The following is a 25,955-nucleotide window of genomic DNA, read 5'->3' as shown; positions in this document are numbered from 1 at the left end:
AAGAAAGAACCAATGAGAGATTTCAAAAGATAGCGAAAGCACTTGACCCAAGGTTTAAGAATCTGAAGTGCCTTCCAAATCTGAGAGGGATGAGGTATGGAGCATGCTTTCAAAAGTCTTTAAAGAGCAACACTCCAATGAGGAAACTACCGCACCTGAACCACCAAAAAAGAAAATCAACCTTCTGCTGGTGGCATCTGACTCAGATAATGAAAATGAACATTCGTCGGTCCACACTGCTTTGGATTGTTATCTATCAGAACCCGTCATCAGCATGGACGTATGTCTGCTGGAATGGTGTTTGAAGCATGAAGGAACATATGAATCTTTAGCACATCTGCCAGGTAAATATCTTGCAACGCCAGCTACATGAGAACACCTGTTCTCATTTTCAGGTGACACTGTAACAAGAAGCAGGCAGCATTATCTCCTGCAAATGTAAACAAACTTGTTTGTCTGCGTGATTGGCTGAACAACAAGTAAGACTGAGTGGGGACTTGCAACCTCTAAAGTTGTACATTGTTTTGTTTTTGAATGTAGTTATTTTCTGTACATAATTCTACATTTGTAAGTTCAACTTTCATGATAAAGAGATTGCACTACAGTATTTGTATTAGGTGAATTGAAAAATACTATTTATTTTTGTTTGTTTTTTTACAGTGCAAATGCTTGTAAGCAAAAATATAAAGTGAGCACTGTACACTTTGTAGTTTGTGTTGTAATTGAAATATATTTGAAAACGTCGAAAACATCAAAAAATATTTAAATAAATGGTGTTCTATTGTTTAAGTGCGATTAATTGCACAATTAATTTTTTTAATCGCTTGACAGCCTTAGTTTTAAGTTGTTCTTAAAGACAGATATGTAAATTATTTTAAGTCAACAAAACTGAACTTTCCCATAAAAGTTTATTTTACATTTTGAACATCCACATGTGCTCAAGACACACACCCCTACTGACTGTTGATCTTAGACTCTATAGCAACAAGTGAACATTTGGTCTGAAGGAATGCAGACTATGTGGCTGGGTGAGGGGAAATAGTATCAACCACAAACCAGTTTGCTAATCAAAGGGTCCATTTGGTTGTTATTTAACTTTAAAACAAACAACAAACTAGTTGAAAGAGTAGTATTTGATATCCATAATTAACAATCTGCATTAGACATTCTGCAGCCAACTGTACAGACCCAAAAAAACAACTTCGTTGGAAGTGAACTTCACAATTTCTTTTGTTTTCTGAGTAACAGATACAGCAGTATAATTTTTCCATACATGTGATATTTTACAGTTAAGATAAGGAGTTCTGCAATGAGCTAGCAATATTAATATGGCAATTATTTCCTGCCTAGTTAAAGTTTTGGTCGCAAGATTATTTTTTTAAATACACTTATTCTTGAAACTCCATCCCCATCTTCACCTATTTTTGACAGTTCCATACCACTTTCTCTTTGACAGCCATTTAGAAATCTATATATATGTCACACAACACACCTTAAAGTGAAGTTAAAAATGCAGGCACATCAGTGGTTTGACGGTATATTACCTTTCAAGAACGTTATTGTTGATAAAAATCCAAAAGTTAAAAATCCAGAAAACAAAGTTAGCAAGTTCTATGCCTGTGTGTGTTTTTTTAAAGTGGTCTTAAGGCCTGCTGCCCAACAGATGAGCAAGGAACTCTGCTCCTCTCTAGCAGATCTTAGGAGCCTGATGAGTGTGGGAATATCTATTTGGTCTGATGGCTATGAAGACTCCTATTAGCCACCTTGTAAAGGAGAGTTCTGATGGTGCAGATCTGAAATCTACAGAAAGAACCCTACTCTCACGAATCTCTATAAGGTTCTAAAGTCTGAATACCCAAGAGTCTGCAATAAATGGGAAAATATGACAAGCAGGATGCTTGGGAGTCAGAACTACAGGTACTTTGCCGGGAAGGGATGGCAGACCACCAAGAGGGATATTAAAGTCTTAACTCACATTCACCACCCCAGGTTTAAGTTAACATGAGTTCAACTATTAGGTACAGTATTGGTGCTGCAGACCCCAGAATCACTGCAGGCCAGGTGGTCACTCATACATAAGGCTACGTTTTAGTCACGGGTATTATTAATAAAAGTCATGGACAGGTCATGGGCAGTAAACAAAAATTTACAGCCCGTGACCAGTCCATGACTTTTACTAAAAATACCCCTGACTAAAACTGGGGTGGGGTGGGTGGGTACTGCAGGTGCTTGGGAGGGGGACACAACCCAGGGAAGTGCTGCGGGTGCAGGTGGGCGCAGCCCAGCGAAGCAGCGCGGGTGCTGGGGAGAGGGTGGGTGCTGAAGAGGGGGGTTGGTGGGACTGGATCAGGCTCCTTACCCAGCTCCTGGGCAGCAGCAGCCCTAGCTCCCTAGAGCTCCACGTGCTGCCTACGCTCCGCTCCAGCCCAGGCCCCGGTTCTGCAGTTCACATTGGTTGGGAACCATGGCCAATGGGAGCTGCAGGGGTAGTGCCTGGCTACCAGCAGAGGCTGCATGTGGAGCTGAGGGAGAGGAGCCCCCCCCCAGGTAAGCAGCGGCCCCAACTCCCAGCCCTCCCACACCTAAACTCCTGCTGATGGGGAGAATGTGTGTGGTGGGGGAGGGGTGGGGAAGGGAGGGGGAGATAGATAGAGAGGCATGAGACTGCCCCAGCAGCAGGCAGTGCGACTGACCTGGGGACTGCCCGAGCTGCTCAGGCGGCTCCTGGGCCAGCCACACAGGGCTGCTGCAGACGTCACAGAATCTGTGACTTCCGTGACAAACACAGAGCCTTACTCATACACAAATGCAGGCAAATGCATTTAAACATACGGTTAGTCCGTTATGGATTAAGTTTGGGCAGCAGTTATGGAATATAAAAAGGCATCTGAGGCACCATGTTTCAAACCCAAATTAGTTTTTGGTATAGCTATAAAACCATCAGAGAAATGAAACAAACTAATGATCCTAGAAGTGATAACACTAATAAATATTGCTGTAGTTCAAGAGCATCTCTACACTGCAATCCAAGACCCATGACATGGCTGCGGTTGGCCCAAGTCAGCTAACTTGGACTCATAGGGCTTGGGCTGTGGGGCTATAGAATTACAGTGTAGAAATTTGGGCTTGGGCTAGAGACGGGGTTTTAAGTCCCAGCAAGGAGGGAGGGCCTCAGAGACAGGCTTCAGCTGAGCCTGACTGCCTACACTGCTATTTTTTGTCCCACAGCCCAAGCCCCATGAGCAACTGTCATCTGACTTGGGCTCTGAGACTCAATGCCACGGGTTTTTCGTTGCAAAGTAGACATACTCCAAGTTGCCAGAGTCCTGAAATTCTGCAGTTATTGTAAGAGGATTCAACCATTTAATGGTAGATGTTAGTTTATTTTTCCCCTTTGTCCAGTGTTGTCCACCATGGCAGAATCAACATGCCATTCTTTACCTCAATTATTATGACCTTTCCCCAAGATACATGAAGGTTTCTTAATGAGCAAATGAACTGCTTAGGTATATGACAACATTATTTTATGCTCCTGTGACCACCGTTAAAGATAGATGCTCTCTAATAAAGTAATGATTTACTTTCTGTACTTCCGTAAGTTTCTTTAAGAATTTAATATAAGATATGATCAAAGAGGAGGTCAACAATGGCAGTCTTAAAACAGTCTGAGAGGCAAGAAATGTAGCTTATCTTGCCTCTCGTGAATTGATATGCTGCCTCCATAATTGCTGCTGGGAAAATTCAACACTTGGGGGAAAAAAAAAATATATCAAAAAAAAAAAAAAAATCAAGAGCTTGGCTCAGAGCAGCTATCCAAGTTACCTGCCACTCTCACGCATTCACATCCTCAGTTGCGATTCAAGGGACTCTCAGATGTCTTCAGACCAATCCTCTTATTGGGAAAGCAGTAGCTTTCACTGACATGCCAGAACTATTCAATTTGAAAGGCACTGACCAGAACAACAGATCTGAAGATGTTTACTAAAGGAATACAAACTATTCTTGATATTGTAACAAGTGATCATTGTATTTTCTCTTTAATTAGCCCCTGCATACTACAGCTAATGGTTGCTGTCAGATTCCTGCATTGATTCAAGATAGGCAGGCTTTCCAGTCAGCAAGTCTCTAGGAAGCAAAATGTGGAAATTTATGTTTTGGTCTAAGAAAAAAATGTCCGTAAAGAAACAAAGTGGAATGCAACAATGATACTACAATATTTTAAATTTGATTAAGACACTGACCACAACAGGACCATCAAGGCCAAGAACTAAAGGGGATGCAGGAAGCAGGGGATCTTTCATCTTTGACTCCAAGGCTTCATCTACACTAGATTAAGAGTGGGAAGAGTTTTAGAGTTGGTAGCACTAATAAAAGGTTTTCAGACCTTAAAGGGGCCCAATTTTTCAAAAGAGCTGGACATCCTCACTCCGAAAATCAGGACTCAGATATCTGAAATTAGGCAGCTCTCAAAATGAGGCACTCAATCACTAGTCATTTTAAAAGTCCTGGTCCCAGTGTAACTAGAATGCAGGATTTCTAACCAGTGTCATCCAGCTGTACAGATGCTGGATCAATGGAAAGTCCTAACGCACATGCTCCTTTATGGAAGTCATCTTCCCAGTTCCCAAACACAAACAGGAAAGTAGATGCTCTCCCTCTTATATTATTTCTTTTCCTGCCCTGCAAAACCCATCTTGTCTTCCACTTGTTTGGGGGCAGAGGCATCCATAGGCATCGTTCCCTCATGGTTGATCCAGCAACTCCCATAACATGGCACCTATTCTGCTCTGTCTGACTGAACAGGAAAGAGCCATAATTGGTGCTTTAATCTCTCTGGCAAGGCTGTTTGCTCTGCTCTGCCCTTGGCTGGCTGTATGACAGCAAGCCAAGACATCTTATAGAGTGCACAAGAGTTGTGATCTGCACATATGTAAGACACTTGATTTTACATCAGTCATAAAATATGCCAACCTTGACCAAGGCAACTCCGCAACTACCCCAAATTAACACTCTCACTTTTCACCGGGACATAAAATACATGAGCAGAAGAGGTACCTTCCTATATTTCCCCTGCACTGAGAGGAAAATAGCCCCTGTGCAGTGCCATACTTTTCCTAACAAAGTATTTATTCTGTTACATATAAAAGAGGAAAGCCTGCTACTCATTCTGATCCGAAATGTAACAACACACTTCTTTCCAGCGCTATGGACTCAAGTATTCCAGTATCTACTTCAATGGTAGCTAGTATCTGAGACCAGGGCGTTATCAGACTCTTAGGCCTGGTCTACACTACGAGTTTAGGTCAAATTTAGCAGTGTTTTCTCGATTTAACCCTGTACCCGTCTATACAATGAAGCCCTTTTTTCAAAGTAAAGGGCTCTTAAAATTGATTTCTTTACTCCACCCCCGATGAGGGGATTAGCACTGAAATCAGCCTTGGGGTACTGTGGACGCAATTCAATGGTATTGGCCTCCGAGAACTATCCCAGAGCGCTCAGTTGTGACCGCTCTGGATAGCGCTCTCAACTCAGATGCACTAGCCAGGTATACAGGAAAAGGCCTGCAAACTTCTGAATCTCATTTCCTGTTTGGCCAGCGTGGCGAGCTCACCTGCACAGGTCACCATGCAGAGCTCATCATCACAGGAGACCATGCAGCCCCAGAATCACTGAAGAGCTCCAGCATGGACCAAATGGGAGGTACAGGATCGGATTGCTGTATGTGGAGATGAATCCGTGCTGGCAGAACTCCGTTCGAAAAGATGAAATGCCAAAATATTTGAAAAAAATCTCCAATGGCATGAAGGACAGAGGCTATAACTGGGATCCGCAGCAGCACCGCGTGAAAATTAAGGAGCTCAGGCAAGCCTACCAAAAAACCAGAGAAGCAAATGGCCGCTCTCGTTTAGAGCCCCAGACATGCCGCTTCTATGATGAGCTGCATGCCATTCTAGGGGGTGCAGCCACCACTACCCCAATCCTGTACTTTGACTCTGTCCAAGGAGTGGGAGGCAACACGGAACTGGGTTTTGGGGGCGAGGAAGATGAGGAGGAGGAGGAGGTTGTAGATAGGTCACAGCAAGGAAGTGGAGAAACCAGTTTCCCCAACAGCCAGGATCTGTTTCTCACCCTGGACCTGGACCCAGTACCCCCCGAACCCACCCAAGGTGGGCTCCCGGATCCTGAAGGTGGAGAAGGGACCTCTGGTGAGTGTGCCTTTTTAAATAGTATACATGGTTTAAAAGCAAGCGCGTTTAATGATTAATTTGCCCTGACATTCGCAGCCAGTACAGCTACTGGAAAAGTCTGTTAACGTGTCTGGGGATGGAGCAGAAATCCTCCAGAGACATCTCCATAAAGCTCTCCTGGATGTACTCCCAAAGCCTTTGCAAAAGGTTTCTGGGGAGGGCAGCCATATTTCATCCTCCGTGGTAGGACACTTTACCATGCCAGGCCAGTAGCACGTAGTCAGGCCAGTAGCACGTAGTCGGGAATCATTGCAGAACAAAGCAATGGCAGTGTATTGTCCCGGTGTTTGCTGGCATTCAAACAACATCTGTTCTTTATCTCTGTGTTACCCTCAGGAGAGTGATATCACTCATGGTCATCTGGTTGAAATAGGGTGGTTTTAGTAACTGGACATTCAGAGGTGCCCGTTCCTGCTGGGCTGTTTGCCTGTGGCTGAACAGAAATCTTCTCTGCTGTTAGTCACGCGGTGGGGGGAGGGGTGAAGCCATTATCCCAGAGAATTGGGGGGGGCGGGGCGGGGGGTTAGTTGAGTTTCTACTGCATGTGAACCCGGAAACTGCACCCCCTTCTTTTAAACTGCCAACCCATTTTTAATGGCCAACCCAACAGCTACTTCGTATGGGAAATGAGGGCGCTACTGTTTGAAACTATTCCCACATGTTATGAAGGTTAAAGAAGCCAAAAAACTGTGGCTTACCATGGCTGCCTGCAAGCCGAATTCTGCTGCCCGGCCCTGTGCGAGTGATCTCTCACACCAAACTGGCATACCCTCAATAAGGCAAAATGCAACCTTGTAATGAAAGCACATGTGCTATGTAATGTTAACAGCAAGGTTTACCGTGAAAGAGTGTACCCATTGTTCTATAAAATGTGTCTTTGTAACTACCACTCTCCCCTTTTTTTTTTCCTCCACCAGCTGCATATGTTTCTCCTTCCCAGAGGTTGGCAGAGATTAGAAGGCTAAAAAAACCACACTTGTGATGAAATGTTCTCTGACCTCATGCTGTCTTCCCACACTGACAGAGCACAGCAAAATACGTGGAGGCAGACAATCTCAGAGTGCAGGAAAACGCAATATGACTGCAAGGAGAGGTGGCGGGCTGAAGATGGTAGGTGGCGTCAGCTTGCTGAAAGAGGGCAAGAGTCAATGCTCAGGCTGCTAGAGGATCAAACTCTTATGCTCCAGCGTATGGCTGAGCTGCAGGAAAGGCATCAGGAGCACAGACTACCGCTACAGCCCCTGTGTAACCAACCGCCCTCCTCCCAAGTTCCATAGTCTCCTAGCCCAGAAGCCCAAGAACGCGGTGGGGGGGCCTCTGGCCACACAGCCACTCCACCCCAGAGGATTGCCCAAGCAACAGAAGGCTGGCATTCAATAAGTTTTAAAGTGCTGTGTGGCCTTGTCCTTCCCTCCTCCACCACCCCTCCCAGTGCTTCCCTGCTCCATCACCCCTCCCGGGCTACCTTGGCAGTTATAAGTAATGCATAAATATGAAGCAACAATGACTTTATTGCCTCTGCAAGCGGTGATCGAAGTGGGGAGGGGAGGGTGCTTAGCTTACAGGAAAGTAGAGTGAACTGGTGGGGGGGGGGTGTTGTTCCATCAAGGAGAAACAAACAGAACTGTCACACCGTAGCCTGGCCATTCCTGAAACTGGTTTTCAAAGCTTCTCTGATGCGCAGCATGCCCTCCTGTACTCTTCTAACTGCCCTGGTGTCTGGCTGCGCATAATCAGCAGCCACACGATTTGCCTCAACCTCCCACCCCACCATAAAACATCCCCCCCTTACTCTCACAGATAATGTGGAACGCACAGCAAGCAGCAATAACAATGGGAATATTGGTTTCGCTGAGGTCTAAATGACTCAGTAAACTGCGCCAGTGTGCTTTTAAACACCCAAATGCACATTCTACCACCATTCTGCACTTGCTCAGCCTATAGTTGAACAGCTCCTGCCTACGGTCCAGGGTGCCTGTGTATGGCTTCATGAGCCATGGCATTAAGGGGTAGGCTGGGTCCCCAAGGATAACTATAGGCATTTCAACATCCCCAACACTTATTTTCTGGTCTGGAAAGTAAGTCCCTTGATGCAGCTGTTCATACAGACTAGAGTTCCTGAATGCGAGCATCATGTACCTTTCCCGGCCATCCCATGTTGATGTTGGTGAAACATCCCTTCTGATCCACCAGTGCTTGCAGCACCATTGAAAAGTACCCCTTTCGGTTTATATATTCGCTGCCTTGGTGCTCCGGTGCCAAGATAGGGATATGGGTTCCGTCTATTACCTCATCACAGTTAGGGAATCCCATTGCAGCAAAGCCATCCACTATGACCTGCACATTTCCCCAGAGTCACTACCCTTGATAGCAGCAGCTCAGTGATTGCGTTGGCTACTTGGATCACAGCAGACCCCACAGTAGATTTGCCCATTCCAAATTGATTCCCGACTTACTGGTAGCTGTCTGGTGTTGCAAGATTCCAGAGGGCTATTGCCACTCACTTCTCAACTGTGAAAGCTGCTCTCATCTTGGTATTCTTGCGCTTCAGGGAAGGGGAAAGCAAGTCACAAAGTTCCATGAAAGTGCCCTTATGCTTGTGAAAGTTTCGCAGCCACTGGGAATCATCCCAGACCTGCAACAGTCTGTGCTTGTTTCCCGGGCCCAGAATCGGCATTCCCCTCCATGAACCTGCCCAATTGACACCATGATGTGCACACTGCAGGGGCCCGTACTTTATGAGATGTCTATGTCCATGTCCTCATCACCCTTGTCACCGCGCTGCAGTCTCCTCCTTCTCGCCTGGTTTCGCTTTTCTTGCAGATAATGGTTCTGCATATCCTGCTGGATAACGTTCGCAGTGTTTAGAGTACTCATAATTGCTGTGGTGATCTGAGTGGGCTCCATGTTCCCAGTGCTATGGCGTCTGTGCTGAAAAAAGGTGCAAAACGATTTTCTGCCGTTGCTCTGCCGGAGGGAGGGGCGACTGACAACATGGCTTACAAGATTGGCTTACAGGGAATTAAAATCAACAAAGGGGCTGGCTTTGCATCAAGGAAAAACAGAATGGCCCCCTCAAGGGCAGAACTCAAAACTCTGGGTTTAGCAGGCCGTTGATTTCACGGAGGGAGGGAGGGAGGGAGGGAGGGAGAGAAGGGGGAGAAAATGAATACAAAACAAATCTGGTCTATTTCTTGTTTTGATCCACTTCTTCTATCTTTATAGATCTTATTCATCTGCAGATGGTGCAGTATGACTGCTGGCCATCATCATCTCCTCGCTGCTCATTAGAAGACGGTGCAGTACGACTGCTGGCAGGACTGAATCACCATGAGACGAAACTTAAAAGGGAAATATCCTGGCCGAGTCACTCCCATGTTTGCCCAGGCGCCCTGACCGACCTCACAGAAGTTGGCTAAAAGAGCACCCTGGAGTACGGCGACGATGGCTACCAGTCACTGTCTGCTGCCAAAAGGCAATGAGCTGCTGCTGTGTAGCAATGCAGTACTGCGTCTGCCAGCACCCAGGAGACATACGGTGATGGTAAGTTGAGCAGGCTCCATGCTTGCCGTGGTATGGCATCTGCACGGGTAACCCAGGAAAAAAGATGTGGCATGACTGTCTGCCATTGCGTTCACGGAGGGGAGGTAAGGGGGGGGGGGCTGATTATATGTACCCAGAACCACCCAGGACAATGTTTTTGCCCCATCAGGCATTGGGATTTCTACCCAGAATTCAAATGGTCAGCGGAGACTGCAGAAACTGTGGGATAGCTACCCACAGTGCAATGCTCTGGAAATCGACAGTTGCCTCAGTACTGTGGACGCACTCCGCCGACTAAATGAACTTAGAGCATTCGTGTGGGGACACACACAATTGACTGTATAAAAAAAGCTTTCTACAAAACCGACTTCTATAAATTCGACCTAATTTTGTCGTGTAGATCAGCTCTTAGAAGCCATACTGCAGATTTTGATCTTTAGAGACATTTGATATTTAAGGGTGACAATTCTGTTTTGTAGTTATACAAGAAAGCAGAATTCCAAGATACTACATTTCCATTTTAGAGCATAACTACATACATTACTTAAAGTGACTGGAGACAGGAAGAAGCTATGATGAATCCAGAAAAAAAGAAACCATTGTTCATTAAAAGAACCTAGAACCATTCATACAGCATATAAAACTATACTCTGAAGTTCACTTGTTACTCTTCGAGGTAAGAGTTGTTATTCTACACTCGAAAGTACATTCAGATATATTAGAATTAAAATCTAAGCACATAGTATAGCTAATTCAGCATTTTAATACCCAGACGCAAATTTTACCCTTGTAATTACTCAATGTACCATCAGGATACTGATTAAAGATGCAAAACAGTGAATTTCAGAAGGTATAGTCACGAAAGAGCAGTGCACTACACATTTCTAAGCAGTTAAAAAGGCTGAAATGTAAATCCATCAACTACTACATCAAAGCCAAAGAGCAAAAAAAGCACTTCTTCCTTCTCTAATTTGATACAATTAAGGATCGCTATTGTAACAAAACAAAACATGGTTCTAGTAGAGTTTCCTGAACATTCTATATAAGCCAAGTTAATGGAACTGGACTCACACTAGGAACAGCTATAAGCACTCCCACCTGGTCTCCTGAAGTCAAACTGATGGGGATCAATCTAAATGAGATAATTCAGAATGATGTCACCAACATAGTGCATGGTGGGGCATATCACAACAAAACAAAATCATAGTAGCACCAATCTGCATAAGTTTTTTTTTTATTTTAAAAAATAGCATACTGTATGAATTTGCAAAGTTAAATATTTTGGAATTATTTTGGTCAATATTAAACTTTGCAAGTTCTGTCCCATACTTTTGGTTCCAAAAGGTGAGAACATTCACTTTAGTGGCTATACATTTTTCCTTTACAGAATGAACAAGGTGGCTTTTTTTTTTTTATCTCCTGGAGAAATTGGATAATGTAGGGCAATCACTTCTTTTCAGGAGCAATCAATCCTGTGCCTCTAAGGAATCCTATTCTGTCCTCCCACTTGCTCAGCATGTGAGAAGCAAATGGGCTAGTTGCATGGGTTACATGAGACGCCTTCAATAGGTGAAAACCACCAAATTTGGTTCCCAATAGTACAGCTCATCACCTTTCTCAGAGTCTATTTGAGACTAAGGCATGGATGAGAGCAAACTGGCTGAAACTCAGTCCAGACAAGAGGTGATGTTGGAGGGTTGAGAAAAGCAACTGGATGGTATAGTAAAGATTATACTTGTTCCTCTGGACCAAAGGGGTGTGTCTGTAATTTGGGTGTTCGGGTTAGATCCCCTGATACCTGCTTTCAGAAGTAGCCAGAATAGTCTTTTTTCATTTAAGCTCATTGATTAGGAGCAGGGTGGATAAAAATCAATGATTTTTTTTTTTATACAATGCTTTTTGAGGGCGGGGGGTGGGAGAGAACCACTATCTAAAGATACATTATAGCTCCAAAACATGTCATCATGGAATAGTGATTATAAATTCTAATTCTACAGTATGAGAATATATTCATGTAATGTTTAAGAAAAGTTTTGTAAATGAGTTCCAATAGTCCATGGATTAGGGACCCAATTTTATGGGGTTCCAGGGGCTTCTGTATAGATTATTTAGGTTAATCTTTCTATCTACCCAATGGGACTCAGTGCTCAGTCTAGAAGATACCATCAGAGATGCTTAGTTTTGCAGTTCTCAAACGGTGGATTTGTGTCTCCAGAGATAACATGTTGTTAACAGCAAAAATGTTTTTAAATAAAAATAAATAATATAATATATAGATGTGAGAAACAACAGACCTCAACCCTACTGTCCCTCTGCAAATTCGTGTACACAGAGTCAATCCCTTACCTCTCTCTAAAAGTGCAAAGTTTCAAAAAGTTCAATGAATAGAAGACAGTTGGGGGCAGAATAGATCTGGACAAGAAGTCTGGAGATAAATGGGAAAGGGGAGGGACAGGCAGTAGAAACAAAAGTGAAACTGTTTGAGCAGCATATTCCAGAAGTCTTGAGGTCTGAGTGTAGCCTTCATTGATTTGAGATCTACCATACCATTCTCTCATTAGAAGGGAAAACCTATAATGGCAGCAGGACATAAAAGAGACCCAGTTTGGGAGTATTTTAATGAAGTTCCTCTACCTGTGGGTAAGACAGGCATGTGTGCAAAATGCAAACAGTGCAACAAAGAAATGCAAGGCCTGGTTGCCTGAATAAAACAACATCATGAGAGACGTTCCTTCTCAGGAGGAAGCTGCGTTGAAGATGATGAAAGGAACATGTCTGAACATGCAGGATCTTCAGGTTGATAACAACCAACAAGAATGTGTTTTTATGTAGAAATTCATGATTAAATTGAGTCTTCCTGACTAGTGATTTAAATTATGATTTAAATAAATTTGATTTAAATCAAATCCACTCTGATTAGGAGATTGCAGTCTTCTCTCCCAGATGCAGACCTCACTACTATGACTCATAACTAGGTTTGACAGAATTTAATTTTGACAATTAACTTTTATTTTAAAGAAATTTCTTCTATTTTTAACCACTTTAATGTTTACAGTTGCATGAAATGAAAGGGGGGTTTGGACAGTGCTGAGAGCAAGGCTGCAGAGAATTCCCAGAACCAACAGCGGGGCTACAGGGGGCTCATTTTATGGCTGAAGGGCCCAAAACACCCAGCCACAAGGAGCAGGGGAGACTGCAGTCCTGGCCAGTCAGGAGTCTAAGGAGGATGAGTTCCCTGGCTACAGGGGAGGCCACCTGCTGCTGAATGACTCCTGCCCAGGTACGGCGCCTGGACTCCCAGATGGTGAGAGGGTGAAAGAGAGCGCACACAGCTGCAGAGGGCTCCCTGTGCTGCTGCAGTACTGATGACACCCGATCCCTGCAGGCACAATTGCAGGGGGAAGGCTGCACTTGTGCAGGACTGCTACCCATACATTTTTTTCGTCAATTTCAGTGTCTCAGCTGAAAGACACTTACCAACTTCCATTTCAATCAAATTCTGCCAAGCCTACTCAGAACATTGTCAAGCCAAGATCAGATTACTGCAATGTGCTCTGCTTGTGGCTACATATTAAACACATACTGAATCTGATACAGAGTGCAGCAGCCTAACTGTTAAAAGACATCTCTCACTTGTGAACCTACAATACTTGTGCTATGTGAATTGGTCATCTGCAGGTTACTAGGTGTAGCTCAGTGCATTGGGCTCCACCTCCATCCCCACACTACACAAAAAGCACAACAGGGAGATTTTCAAAGTCAAAGGACAATCAGGCATCCAATTCTCATTGATCTTTAATAGGTACCTGACTGCCCTATGCCTTTGAAAGTCTCCCCCTAGGGGTCCCAGAAGCCGCCTACTCAAGAGATCGCCACCCTCTCCAGGCATTACTGCTGCAAGTTACAGTCTGAGGAGGCAGCTTTAGGACACACTTCAGGGCTGACCACCATACAGGTGCTTTTGAGAGAGGGATGTGACTTACGTGTGGGTCATTTTTACATTTGCTAAATGGCCTAGTGAGTTATTTTTTGTATTTAAAAAAAAAGTGTTTTGCTGTGCTTTTAAACTCTTATTAAAACTGTCTGGAGTTTAGGCTTGCCACCTGTTTTGGTATGTTTTAAATGTAAATAAAGAAACCTGAAATTTGAGGCACCACTCAAGTAAGAATATAGCATCTCCACTGCTTGATGCACCTCTAAGTAACCAGATCTGGTCCCAGTAAAGATGCATAGAAAAGGGTTACTTATATTTTTTTAATCACTAGAGGAAAGGGATTCCTCTAGGTCACTAGTAGACTTTAGAGTGTCCCAGGAATTCAAAATGTAGTGTGATAATTTCAAATTAGATTCACAGCAAATACTGAATAGCTCATGTGTCCATTTTCATCCCATTGTGTAAGAAGAGTGTTGATGTCTTTATACTGGGCTGGCCCATTATTTTGATTCCCTCAATGCAGGAGAAGTATCTTTAACCTCACAAGACCCTAATGCAACTGACAGTGACCGTAAGGGATGACGGAATCTATTACTTCAAGACACCTGGGAAATGTAGGTCAAATCTGGAGTCTGCTGTTTCTGACAATACCCAACAAGGATAAGGATGCCTAAGCCTCATTTTGAGCTATGTGAGAACAGCTGTTTTCACCAAGAGATCTACTAACTTTGATTAATGTAATTTAGCCAAAATAGATTCAGTCTTGAAATTCTTACTCAAGTGCAGAACTTAGACCAGGGGTCTCAAACTCAATTTACCTTAGGGCCAGTGCCAGTCCTCAAATCCTCCCAGTGGGCCAATAATGTCACTCATGCCGCCCAGAACTCTCCCCCCCAAAACTCCACCTCCCAAAGGCTCTGGGAGGGAGTTTGGGTGGGGGAGGAGGTCTGGGGTAGGGGATTGGGATGCAGGCTCTGGGAGGGAGTTTGGGCGCAGAAGGGGTGAGAGGTTGGGCTCTGGGAGGGAGTTTGGGTGGGGGAGGGGGCCTGGGGTGCAGGGTCTGGGCTGGGTCAAGGGTGGGGGTGCAGGAGGAGGGGGTGGGGTTGCAAGCTGTGTGGGAGGAGGGTGGAAGGGTGCAGGCTCTGGGAGGGAGTTTGGGGATGGGAGAGGGTGTGTGGGAAGGGGGTGCAGACTCTGGGAGGGGGTCGGGGGTGTGGCGTGACGCTTACCTGGGGCTCTAAGGCGGGGCTGGCCAGGGGACCTCCTTGCACTGTGCCCCCAGGCACTGCCCCTGCAGCTTCCCATTGGCTGCAGGGGCACTTGGGGTGGGGGCAGTGCGTGGAGGCACAGTTGTGCCCCGCCCTGGGGCCGCAGGGAGGGGCCAGCAGACACGTGGAGCAAGCAGGCAGACGCCACTCAGCTACGCTGCACTGCTGGAGCCCCGGGCCATTTTAAATCGCCCCAGGGTGGGGAGAGCACCTGGGGGCAGCGAGCGCCCGGGGGCTGCAGGTGCGGCCAAGGGAGAGACCTGGCCCCAAAACTGCTGGAGCCCCGTGGGCCACATTGAGACCCCCGACTTAGACCGAGACTTTCCCCTTTAGCCTCACTGATTTATTATCTGGCCAGAGAAACAGAGAAAATTGATCTTTTAACAACTTATGGACAATGACAGATCTTGGAGTTGGGTAAAGTCCCTCTCAGGGAGAACCTGCTTCAGCTGATCCTCCCATCTCAGGAGCACAACACTCACTTTGAACTTAATGCCTGGAGTCAAAAAGAAGGGGTATTCAGAGAGAGGGATAGACACCGGTTAGTCTGCATACTTATTTTTTTTTTTTTTTGCCTTATAAAGTTTGACGATTGTGCCACAAGAGCTATTCAAAACCCTCTTCTGATGAATTTAGAGTGAAGGCTCCATTTCTGATCCACTCAAACAAGCTGCCATTTTCAGTTTCTCCACAGAGGTAAACTATTTCTCTAGCTTGGTGCCTTGGGACTTAAAAAATGGACCAGGTATCTGCTAACTGGAAGACTAAACCTACTCAATAGAGGCAGACACAGAAACAAGAATGGGACCAGTCCCACCAGTGAGGTCCCTGGGCACCACGCTGATGAGCATATCAGCCCCCCAGAACCAAAGCTTCCGAAAAGGAAAGAGGCCTGAGCTTACTTCCCCCAACTGTTGTAATTTTTCTTGACAGGTATCCCCTACTCTATGGCTACTAGGCTGCTATGAAGGGTGGAAAAGAAGTCCAAAATTACTCTACTCTTTCCCTCAACTACCATTTTTTGGTTCTTCTTATTCCGTGAAGAACTCCAGAGGCTAGCTAGCAGTGCTACTGCTCGCAAAGCAACATGAAACTGACATGATTCAAAAGTTTCAAAGCCTCCCAAACAGCCATGCACTCATCAAAGTCTGGTTAACATTGCCTTGGTGTATCACACCTGATACAGCTATGAACCAGAGCGAAAGTACAAAAGCTGTCAGCATGATCAGAAAAATGGCACTGGATAGTTTACACTCTGTTCATGAGAGAACCTACCAAGCGCTATCCATAAGCACTAGAAACAATTTTGCAAGAGATAAAACTTCCCACTCCTACCAGCGGAGTGGATTTCGCAAACTCTATTTAAGTCTCACTTTATCTAACAACAACAATTGCTAGATAGGACAAAGTTCTGACTAAAGCTTATTAAAAACCATGAAGAACAGTACTGCAGAGATTGGCCAATGACTTTACCTTAGGTTAAAAGCAGCACTCTCCCTGAAGTCCAAGCAGCAAAAATACATCTTTTAGGAAAGTCTGTATCAAGATTCATTTAATCAGTGCAAGTGGAAATGCCACTGCAGTGGACATAAAAAGTGAGAAGACCCAAACACATAGCATTCTCCCCTCTGGAAATCTCTGCAGTTCAGTATTCATGTAATTATTTATTGACCACCAGTATGTTTGCTGCTTTACAAAGCATTAGATAAAGTCCACATTCAAAAGGAGTTTATAATCAGACACAAATACATTCTTCAATGCAAGGTAACTTACCTGAATAGTTTACCCAGGAGTACACCACTAACTCAGAAGAACCAGAAAAATGATAAAACTGAACCATGGAAAAAACTGCCAAACACTTCCAACAGGGAAAATAAATGCTAATCCAGTTGGAAATTTAGGACCTATTGAAATCAATGAGACTTTGGATATTGACTTCAATGCGAGAAGGGTCAGCCCCTGAAGATTAGCTGAAGCAATCCGTGCCAGATCAGGGTACTGGGTAAGTGGAGCCTCTGCGTTATATAACCTTCCTCCTTAGGCCAAAGCCTGCAATATTAGCACTAACAATAACAGCTGCAAAAGAAGTTGCCGATCTGCATTGAAAAGGCAAAATATTTATGGAGTCAAGACATCACACTTAATAGAATCAGGTAACGTTTGTCAGATAAATGAAGACTTGTAGGTAAAACACAGCAATGTTGAAGTGGCAGAGGCCAATGAATGGTTGCTTGTTATCAACTTAACATACCTATGTATGCTACTGAACACAAATTTTTGTTTGGCAAAATTAACATTTTGCCCAGGTCTGCCCTTCCAAGAGAATTCTGGTACTTCTTAGCTTATAACTTATTTTAACTTTTCAATGCAAAATTGAGAGATCCATCGGCAGCAACAGGGGAAATAGCATAAAGTACCTACATCCAGTGTCTTTTGACTTCCAGTATGAGATCATCAGCCTTTCCATGCACAACATGAGGTTGTTCTATTGATCGATGTGCATCGATCCACTGTATGACAGAGAAATAGTTGACAGTACTACAGAAAACTTCAGCAAGTAGACTTTGGGTTCTCTGAAAAACTGAAGTTTTCCAAAGGATAAAAGTCTGCAAAAATAAAGCAGCTCTTCTCATCCTCTCCAGGAAGACTGGTAGAGAACTGGAGGAGGCTCCTTAGGAACTGGGGCTCCATAGTACAATACTGTGGTTGAGTGCAGTACATAAATTCAGACAAATGGCTTCAGAGAGCCTGGACACAGCAAAGAAGAGCATGTAGGATGGTACACACTGACCAAGGTTTGCCAGCTGTCTGCTGGAAGCCCTTAACCCAAGCAGGAGGAGAGACATTGACTTTGGTTGCCCGCTTTTAAGTCACATTATGAGGTCACCTGAGGAAATAGAAAAAGCAGCAGTTGAGAGCTGCATCTCCAACTGTGCGGTTATGTGCTATAAATGCAACTGCCTGTCCTCAAGGGAACAATGTTTTGGTGAATCTAGGCACAGACGACCACATTTTTAGAAGGTATTTAGGCACCTTAGGCACTTTTGAAAATCTCAGCAGGCACCTATATACCTTCAAAAGTCTGGCCCAGTGATCTTAATTAATCTCTGAAGACAGCATCATTTTGAAGAAAGTTACACCAACACCTCCAACAGATTGCTTTACAACTGTTTGAAGGTGAACACAATTGGAAAATTATAAATTAATTGCAGCTTTACTGCTAGTTGGAAAGATATGATTTAACATACTAATCATGAAGTCCTGTATCCTGACTCTGGCAATACTAATACCAGACAATGCAAAGGAAAGTTTCAAATGTATATATATAAAAAAATGCACCAAGTCACTGAAGTAATGATATCCAAAGAAGTCAGGAGAAATTCCTTCCTGGCCCCTCCAGTTGATTGTTTTACACTCAAACTTGAAATTAGTTGGATAATTTCAGAAGGTGGTAAATCATAAAATATTATTAGCGCCAAGAGTTATCCATTCTTTTATATGTAAACAGTTTGTTGTCTCAGTGACCTCCTGTGTCAGAGATTTCTACACGTAAGTTACATGTTGTGTGAAGTTGCTTTTCCTTGTTTACACTGAAATTTGCCAGCTGCTAACTTCAGCCTAAATGCTGAGCCAATTTATTGGTCAGCAGTACAAAGAAGAGCACCTCAGTTTGAAAGAAAGTTTGCCTTTGCATTATTCATTTTCTGAGATTCTTATATTTACTGTTATACACGTTCTTAGTCTGTGTTGATATATTTTAGACAAAGTGTCAAGTAACAGCACCCAATAGCTGCAGAAAAATTTTAAAGAGCCATCCTTTTTAAAGATTGTTAATTTCATAAAATGACAGAAGTGAAAACAGTTTAATAAAGTCAGTGTGTGATCCAGACTAAAAGGAGATTGCATAACCTACCTTCCACACTATATCTTGGGGCCTTTGAGTTTATTTATTAAAACTGCCTCTGTGGCTGCTAGAATACACTTGTGTTCTTGCAGTTGTTTCCTGCGAACTGTCCATTCAGATATTAAGAGGTGCCAGACAGACATGTTTGACCACATCAACCCATGTGTCTAGCTACAGTGAACCATACTGACGCTTAAGTCAGTATTAGGCTTCAAAGTTACCTGTACATTTAAGACTTGTTCACCACTTTTATGGCGCAACTCTTTCACTCTAACGGCTTTCTGGTGCAACTCTTTCACTCTAACGGCAGACTCAAAACAGTATATTGTTTACAATATGGTGGCTATAGTCACATCCTGAATCTCTTTTTTTCCTGTCTAAATAAAACAGATTCTGGAGGCCACCTCGACATAGGTGGGAATACCTCAAATGACAGTAGAGTAGCATTTTCCATTCCGGCTTACGTTTATTGTCTTTGTTTGTGACCAAAGGCAGTTATTAGGGTGATCCTAAGTCCTCTAACCCAGAAATCCTCAGAATATTTATGTGAGAATTGTAACACTGATCCAAAATCTAAAAAGAGTAAGGTAGAGGACGCCCCACGCCACAGATACAAATATAACCAAAGATCAGATTTAAGAAATCATAAGCCACATTAGCAACAGCAATAAGATTTTTTTCAAGTGGTTTCTCACCGAGAAGCTGCAAGTATTAGACCATATCCACAAACTAGCTCTAGCTATTGTACAGACTACTGTGTCTACTAAAAGTGTTTAACGTGCTACAGGCTTCATGAAAATCAGGACTTCAATGGATTTTTCCTTTCCTAAAAGTAGATAATTAAGTCAACTTGCTCATTACAAGTCTAGAATGGCAACTAAGAGAAAAGGGGACAATTGGATGGTAGTGGTGGAAGGAGGAAAAGGAGTTGCAACTATCTACAGGTAAAAATGGGTGGTGGGAAAAACTGCTATTAGCAGTCAATGGATCCCATACCAGACTAGTTTGGACATAGCTCTTATAGTATTAACAAGAGGACCCCTCTTCAGAAAAGCTTTCCTGCTGTTAACCAAGAAAAACTGATAGCATTTCCCTTTCAGGAAAAGGAAAAAAAAGTGATGTGTTCCAAGGGGACAGACTAAGAAAGCAAGTTTGTAGTTTTCACCTGCTAGCAGAAGATGGTAAACAAATACCTTGGCCTGGAAAAAGCGAGTGTTACAGAAAAGTTAAACTCCATTAAAATTAGACCTTTTAAAGCTCCATTCAAATTATTAACACATGAGCCTATTAAACAGTAACAATTGTAATAGCATGGAAAACTGGATCTTGGCCAAAATATCAACAGTATTCTTTGTAATTACAGAAACATCAGTCAGTTGTTTAAAGGACTGATTTAAAGTTTAACTATTTTTCCAGTGTCAGTTCAGCCAGTCTGATGGGAACCAGACTTTCCCCTCCTCCCTTTTACTCAAGTCTTACCAACTGTATCAGCTCTATATGTTATGTCTCATTAGGAAACAGAATGCACTGTGTTTGCTGAGGAAACGTAGCACCCAAAGTAACATCCACCACTTCCTGTAATCATGCAAGTATTTGGCAGAAAGAAAAAAACACAAGTAAAAACCACAGTAATGCTTGCTTCTGTTCCTACTGAGTACAGCTATGTGTGTGAATTTCAAATCAGCTAAGAAATAGGATAAAGCAGTTGACGCACCTTCTGAAAGAATGGCTTCTTTCAAATACAGTAGCACATCTGCAAATTTTCTGACATCATTCACCAACTGCATGATGTATTCTGGATCCACAATAGGACTGTCATAGCAATCAGAGTTGGAGCTAATACTGCTCAGAGAGTTGCTCTTGGTGCTGCGCCCCATTCCCCAGTTTCCTGAATTGGCGATGGTGAAGAAATTGGATGTAGACAGTCGGGCTAATCCCAAACCACGCTTGTTACTTCCACCGTTCTGTCGCAACATCCCAGCTGATGCAGTACTTATAAAATTCTTGCAGCTAACATTCAATGTCACTTAATGTCCATTTGAAAGGCCAAAGACGAAGTCCTTAAAAATAAGGGGGGGGGGGAGAGAAAGAGGGTGATATTTAATGGAAGAACAACATTTAAAAGGTAAAACTTACATATTTTCATGCATTGTCAGTATTTTCAATGTTAAGTTGTTGGATATTGAAACATTTAATAAAATAGTTTTAAACTCCTTTGATTATAAGAAGTTATAAAGCAAATAACTAATGCTAGCATTACCTGAAGACCAGGTGGAGGTGGTGCATGAAGGTAGTCTATAAGCTTTGTCCTGGAACTACACAAACTAATTTCTAAATTTACTCCAAAGAACTGTTCTCTTTCCTGAACACATGTTCATGAATCCCTAATTGTAATAAACTCTATAATGCATACACTGAGGCCGGGTCTACACTATAAAATTTTACCATGGCTGAACAGTTGCCAACAACCATGAAAAATTGGCATAATACTAAACAAAAACACATGGACCACTAGGCCATGTTCAATACCATTTCAGTTAATAAAATTGTTGGTTACACATGGTAAAATTTCATATTGGCCTACCAGAGTTCGATGGAAAAAGGAAAACAGTCTGAAAAAGACTAAAATTTAATTGCAACATGGGATTTTAAGCCAACTGCCATTTTTTTGTTTTTAATAACAGTAACTCACATTAAAAACACAAAGGAAGGCAAAGAAGCTACTGAGATTCCAAAAATGTAACTTCTTTAGTGTGTCAGATATTGAGATTCAATCTGTAAAACCTACAGGAGTTAATTTCAGGGAGTTCTATTTTATTTTAGTTTTAGCACAGCACTTTTTAGCAAGTTCACTCCCAAAGAAAGTTTATACTTTGGAATGAATAAATTGATACAACTAAGGAGCCATCTGTATTCATTTAATTTAAGAAAACCAAAGTCATTCCTACTTCATTGTGCCAAGTGAAGTAATTCACTTCAAAGCATAAGCCTCCAGGAAGCAAAATCAGGTATGGCTCCATTTTGATAAATGACTATCCGCTCAACACTAAAAGAAGAGAATTTATGTTTACAATGTATGTTTAGCTCAGAGGAAAAAATTGTAAACTGCATTATAAAGACTTTGAATTGCAGAGATTACAATACATTTGTTCGCACCTCAGTGAAGCTGCTAGTTTAACTATTTCTATTATAAACATGAGAAAACAAGAATTTATTATAACACAATCGTAGGTATTTACTGCAGGTTGAAAGCATTATTGCATACATTTTTAATAGACAATCTAAAGAAGCCAGTAACTCCTCTGTTTTGAATACTCCCACCATATGTTCTGACAGATAGTATTCTCATGCATTTCCATTACTTTTTTCCATTTTGTTTTAAAATTACCAGGAATAATAAAGATGAGGAAATTACATAAAAAAAATTATGCTACAGCATTTTGGTCAGATGCTTAAAAAGAAAGAAAATTTAGAGTTTAACTAACCCAGTTTAACTGCCTTGATAATATTTGCTGTTTTGAAGTAGTACGAATAATACTATAACAAAATATATAAACAATGCTGAAAATAAAGTAAGTAATTCCAACATACCTATATTAATAGAAAGCTGCTAAAGTGTGTGGAGGAGGTGATTACAGGTGAAGTTTACATTAAACAAACATACCGTTGAGCAAAACATTTGTGCAACCTTTCTCAGTTCCCATTCCCTACCCAGAAAGCTACTTTGCAATCCTGTCTTTCACATAACCAGTCCCCCTTGATATGACGATGCTTTTACATTTCCCTCTTTTGAAAATGTTTTTCTCTCCTCTACTATTGTGTGACTAACTCACACAAAAAGGGAAAGATAGCAATGACTATTCAGGGGTCACAGTAAGACATATATAAACACTTTAAAATACACAAAAATTGAAAGATACAAATGAAAGAGATTATAGAAAAAAGTAATATTAGGAATTACATATTTATCCCCTTCAGTCAAATTTTTGCTGTAGATACGCTCTTCTATTTTTTCCCTCACTTGTACTGGTCATAAGACAGAGGGAGGAGGAAAAAAAAGAGTGTTCCTCACAGAACACAGGTATTTCATTACTAGAAAAAGTTTTTTTTTAGGCTAGAGTCTCTTGAAGGAAGTCCAAAACAACTGTTATAAATATCTCCAGACTTCGGATAAGAGCAAGTAGTTCCCATCACAACCGCCCCCCCCCCCGCACACAAAAAAACCCAATACACACACACACCCCAGACCAACGATTTCAGAAATCTGCTCTCTCAGCACAATTTTCTCTCGCAGGCGATAAAGTTCCTTTACAGGGTCACGTTTTGAAGAGTTCCTTTGGAGCGAAAATCTACAAATCTGTTTTTTAAAGGGACAGTAAAAATCTCTCAACCCGGATTGTTTATAAAACGCAGCCAGAGCACACAGGAGTGCTGCCGTGCAGCTTCAACTGGGCCCGATTACAGCGAGGGTTTGCCTCCCACACGGAATGTCTCGCATTCCTAGCAGGACTCTGTACGGCAGGCAGGGGCCCCCTCGACCAGCCGATGCAGCCCGCTGCCAACTCGCACGTCCTCGCTCTCCTGCCCAGGATTTACATACAATGGAGAGGAGCCGCTCTCGCCGCAAACACACCGCAGGGGACGGGGGAGGCTGAGCGGAAATGGGCGCAGGTAGCAGCCCGCCGGGGGGGGGGGTGTCTCACCGGGGGGCGAGCCGAGGGGGACGGGGCACTTCATGGGGCAGAAGACTTAGGGGACGCTCCTAGCCGCCCCTCGGTCCCCTTCGCTGGCCGCAGACACGGAGGACGCCCCGAACAGAGGGGCCCCCAGGCGCTGAGCCCAGAGCGGATGGGGACGCAGGGGGAGACGGGCCCGCCCCGCCGCGGGCGCACGTCGCCCGGCAAGGACTGGGAGCGGATCGCGGTAAGCCCCACTCTCGCGGCGACAGCCGAGTCCCGAAGCCCCTCAGAGCCGCCTGCCGGACCCCACTCCCCGGACCCAAGCCGCGCCCCCAGCTCCCCCGGGCCCGCCCCTCGCGGCGCCTGGCATGGCCCCTGCAGCCCCATGTGGGCGCCCAACGCTCCGGACCGACAGCAGCCGCCCGGGCCGGACACCGGGGGCGAGACGCGCTCCCGGGCGGGGTCCTTACCGGGCTGAGCGGGACGCCGTGAGATGGCAGCAGAAGCGAGTCCCCGAGCGCAGGCAGCAGTCGGGCCGCGACGGGCCCCTGCGCATCCCTCCGCGCTGCCCATTGAACTCGCACCCTCCGGCCAGCGCCGCAGCCGCCCGGCCCCCGACCGCTCCCGGCCCCGCCCCCTCGCGCCCGCCCCCTCCCATTGGGCAGCTCCCTATCAGAGGCGGGGCAATGGAGCAACAGGTTGGGAGCGGGACGGGGAGCGAGGACGCGACGCTGAGCTGGCGGGACTCAGCGCCGCCCGTGGGGGACGGGCCCGCCCTGCCGAGAGCACCGCTCAGAGGGGAGCAGGCAGGGGGCGGCGTGGCGTGTGCCTCCGCGCGCCAGGCACTACGCCGGCCGCCGCTACGCCGCGGCGTTCAGCCCGTAGCCCCATGCAATGGGCCAGACGGCAGCGGGCCGGGCGCGGCGCGGCGCGGGGCGGCGGCGGTAAACTCGGGAAGCCGGTGGCGAGAAGCTCGGGTGTGAGGGGGCTGGACTGGGGCCGCTGCGACTTGCGTGCAGTGTCACAACTGAGGGGGCATGTTCATCCCCCAGGTGAGGTCGCCGCCCCCACCCACCTCACAGCAATACTAGACGGTCGTAAGAATCTGTTGGCCTCTTTCCAGCCACAAGTTTGCAAACCCAGCCACAATAATAATAATTACTGAAAAAGCCACGTTGTGCAGCAAGCCCCTCATCAGGCTTCTCCATTCCCAAGCCAGGATCACCGTCATCTCTGCTGTCACCTCTGAAGCCTGACTCTCCGAAGAGAGGATGCTGGCATTGTTTCAGTGCTGTCCCACTCCTCCTACTCATTCCTGATCTCCATTGGGGTGATGGAGACATGGTTTTCTTCCTTCTCTCTCTCTGACCATCACAGTACAGATGCCTTGGCGCTGTCCTCAGTATTTCAGGTGGCATTGATGGGTAAATCCCAAGAGTATGGTTTAGTTCCTCATAAAATAATCAGATTTTCCTGACTGCCTTGGGCCTTGCTTGGGGCTCCAGCCCTTTTAATTTTTTTCCCTGGTACTGATTAATGGACTAAATGATGCTGTATTCAGCATCCACTTGGACATTTGGTCATCGGCCCACCAACAGTTCAGCCGCAACTGGATTTTCTTGTTGCCCCTGTTGGTCATCGCTGCCAAAATGTCTGCCTCATACCACCAAGCATAACTGGAAAACAACACTGCCAAATCACCAGGAGAAAAAAAAAAGCTGCACCACATGTGATCGTAAGGAGATGTCTTCTGAGACGCTGATGAAGAATTGTCTTGCTACATCAATGGAGAAGAGGTCAATGCTATGGCGTGTACAACACTATTTGTTTGGAAAAGGGGCTTCCACAAAACTTTACCCTAGGCCTATAAAATTCAGAAACTAGACCAGACAGACCTCCTAAGAATTAATTGGTGCACTGTTGGATAACAATGGGAGGAGTATTAGTACTATGCAGGGTACTAAATTAGCATTTGTTATTTATGCTGGTTCTGCATTAGTGTATACTGGGATGGAGGAGGACTACAAGGTGGTTAGCCTTGCTTGAAGCAAGTCTACTCAAAATGTTGGTGTGTGTGCCTGGGCATTGTTGGAATCATAAAGACATGGTATATTGCAGTCATATTAGGAAGCTCAAATAGTGGTTAACATACCAAATTTCTCCAAAAAAAGAAAAGGAGTACTTGTGGCACCTTAGAGTCTAACCAATTTATTTGAGCATAAACTTTCATGAGCTACAGCTCACTTCATCGGATGTAGCTCACTCCTTTTCTTTTTGCGGATACAGACTAACACGGCTGCTACTCTGAAACCTCAAATTTCTCCAGTGTATACAAGGCTTCAGACAAGAACTTATTTTAATGTAGCAAACTACTATATA

General features: G+C 44.3%; 1 protein-coding gene across 7 annotated transcripts in view; it reads right to left on the bottom strand.

Moving 5' to 3' along the window:
• The window catches only part of ARHGAP29 (Rho GTPase activating protein 29), a 94,276-nt gene extending 70,080 nt beyond the window's left edge, over positions 1–24,196 (bottom strand). For 3 of the 7 annotated variants that reach the window (XM_073357006.1, XM_073357012.1, XM_073357013.1), the window contains exons 1-2: positions 24,047–24,196; positions 20,612–20,957 (exon numbers count right to left, since the gene is read on the bottom strand). In XM_073357006.1, coding sequence (XP_073213107.1) covers positions 20,612–20,873 — 262 coding nt within the window. In that variant the 5' untranslated portion in view covers positions 20,874–20,957; positions 24,047–24,196. Of the gene's footprint in view, positions 1–20,611; positions 20,958–21,845; positions 22,052–22,488; positions 22,753–23,138; positions 23,558–23,600; positions 23,849–24,046 lie in introns of those variants that run through there. The other 4 variants (XM_073357009.1, XM_073357010.1, XM_073357008.1 and 1 more) reach the window with 4 other exon arrangements.
• Positions 24,197–25,955: the final 1,759 nt, after the last annotated feature.

This window comes from Lepidochelys kempii, chromosome 8 (assembly GCF_965140265.1).
Source record: "Lepidochelys kempii isolate rLepKem1 chromosome 8, rLepKem1.hap2, whole genome shotgun sequence".
In the NCBI taxonomy this organism is placed as follows: Eukaryota; Metazoa; Chordata; order Testudines; family Cheloniidae; genus Lepidochelys; species Lepidochelys kempii.
The sequence above is the reverse complement of the archived record's forward strand: the minus strand, read 5'-3'. Positions and strand labels throughout refer to the sequence as shown.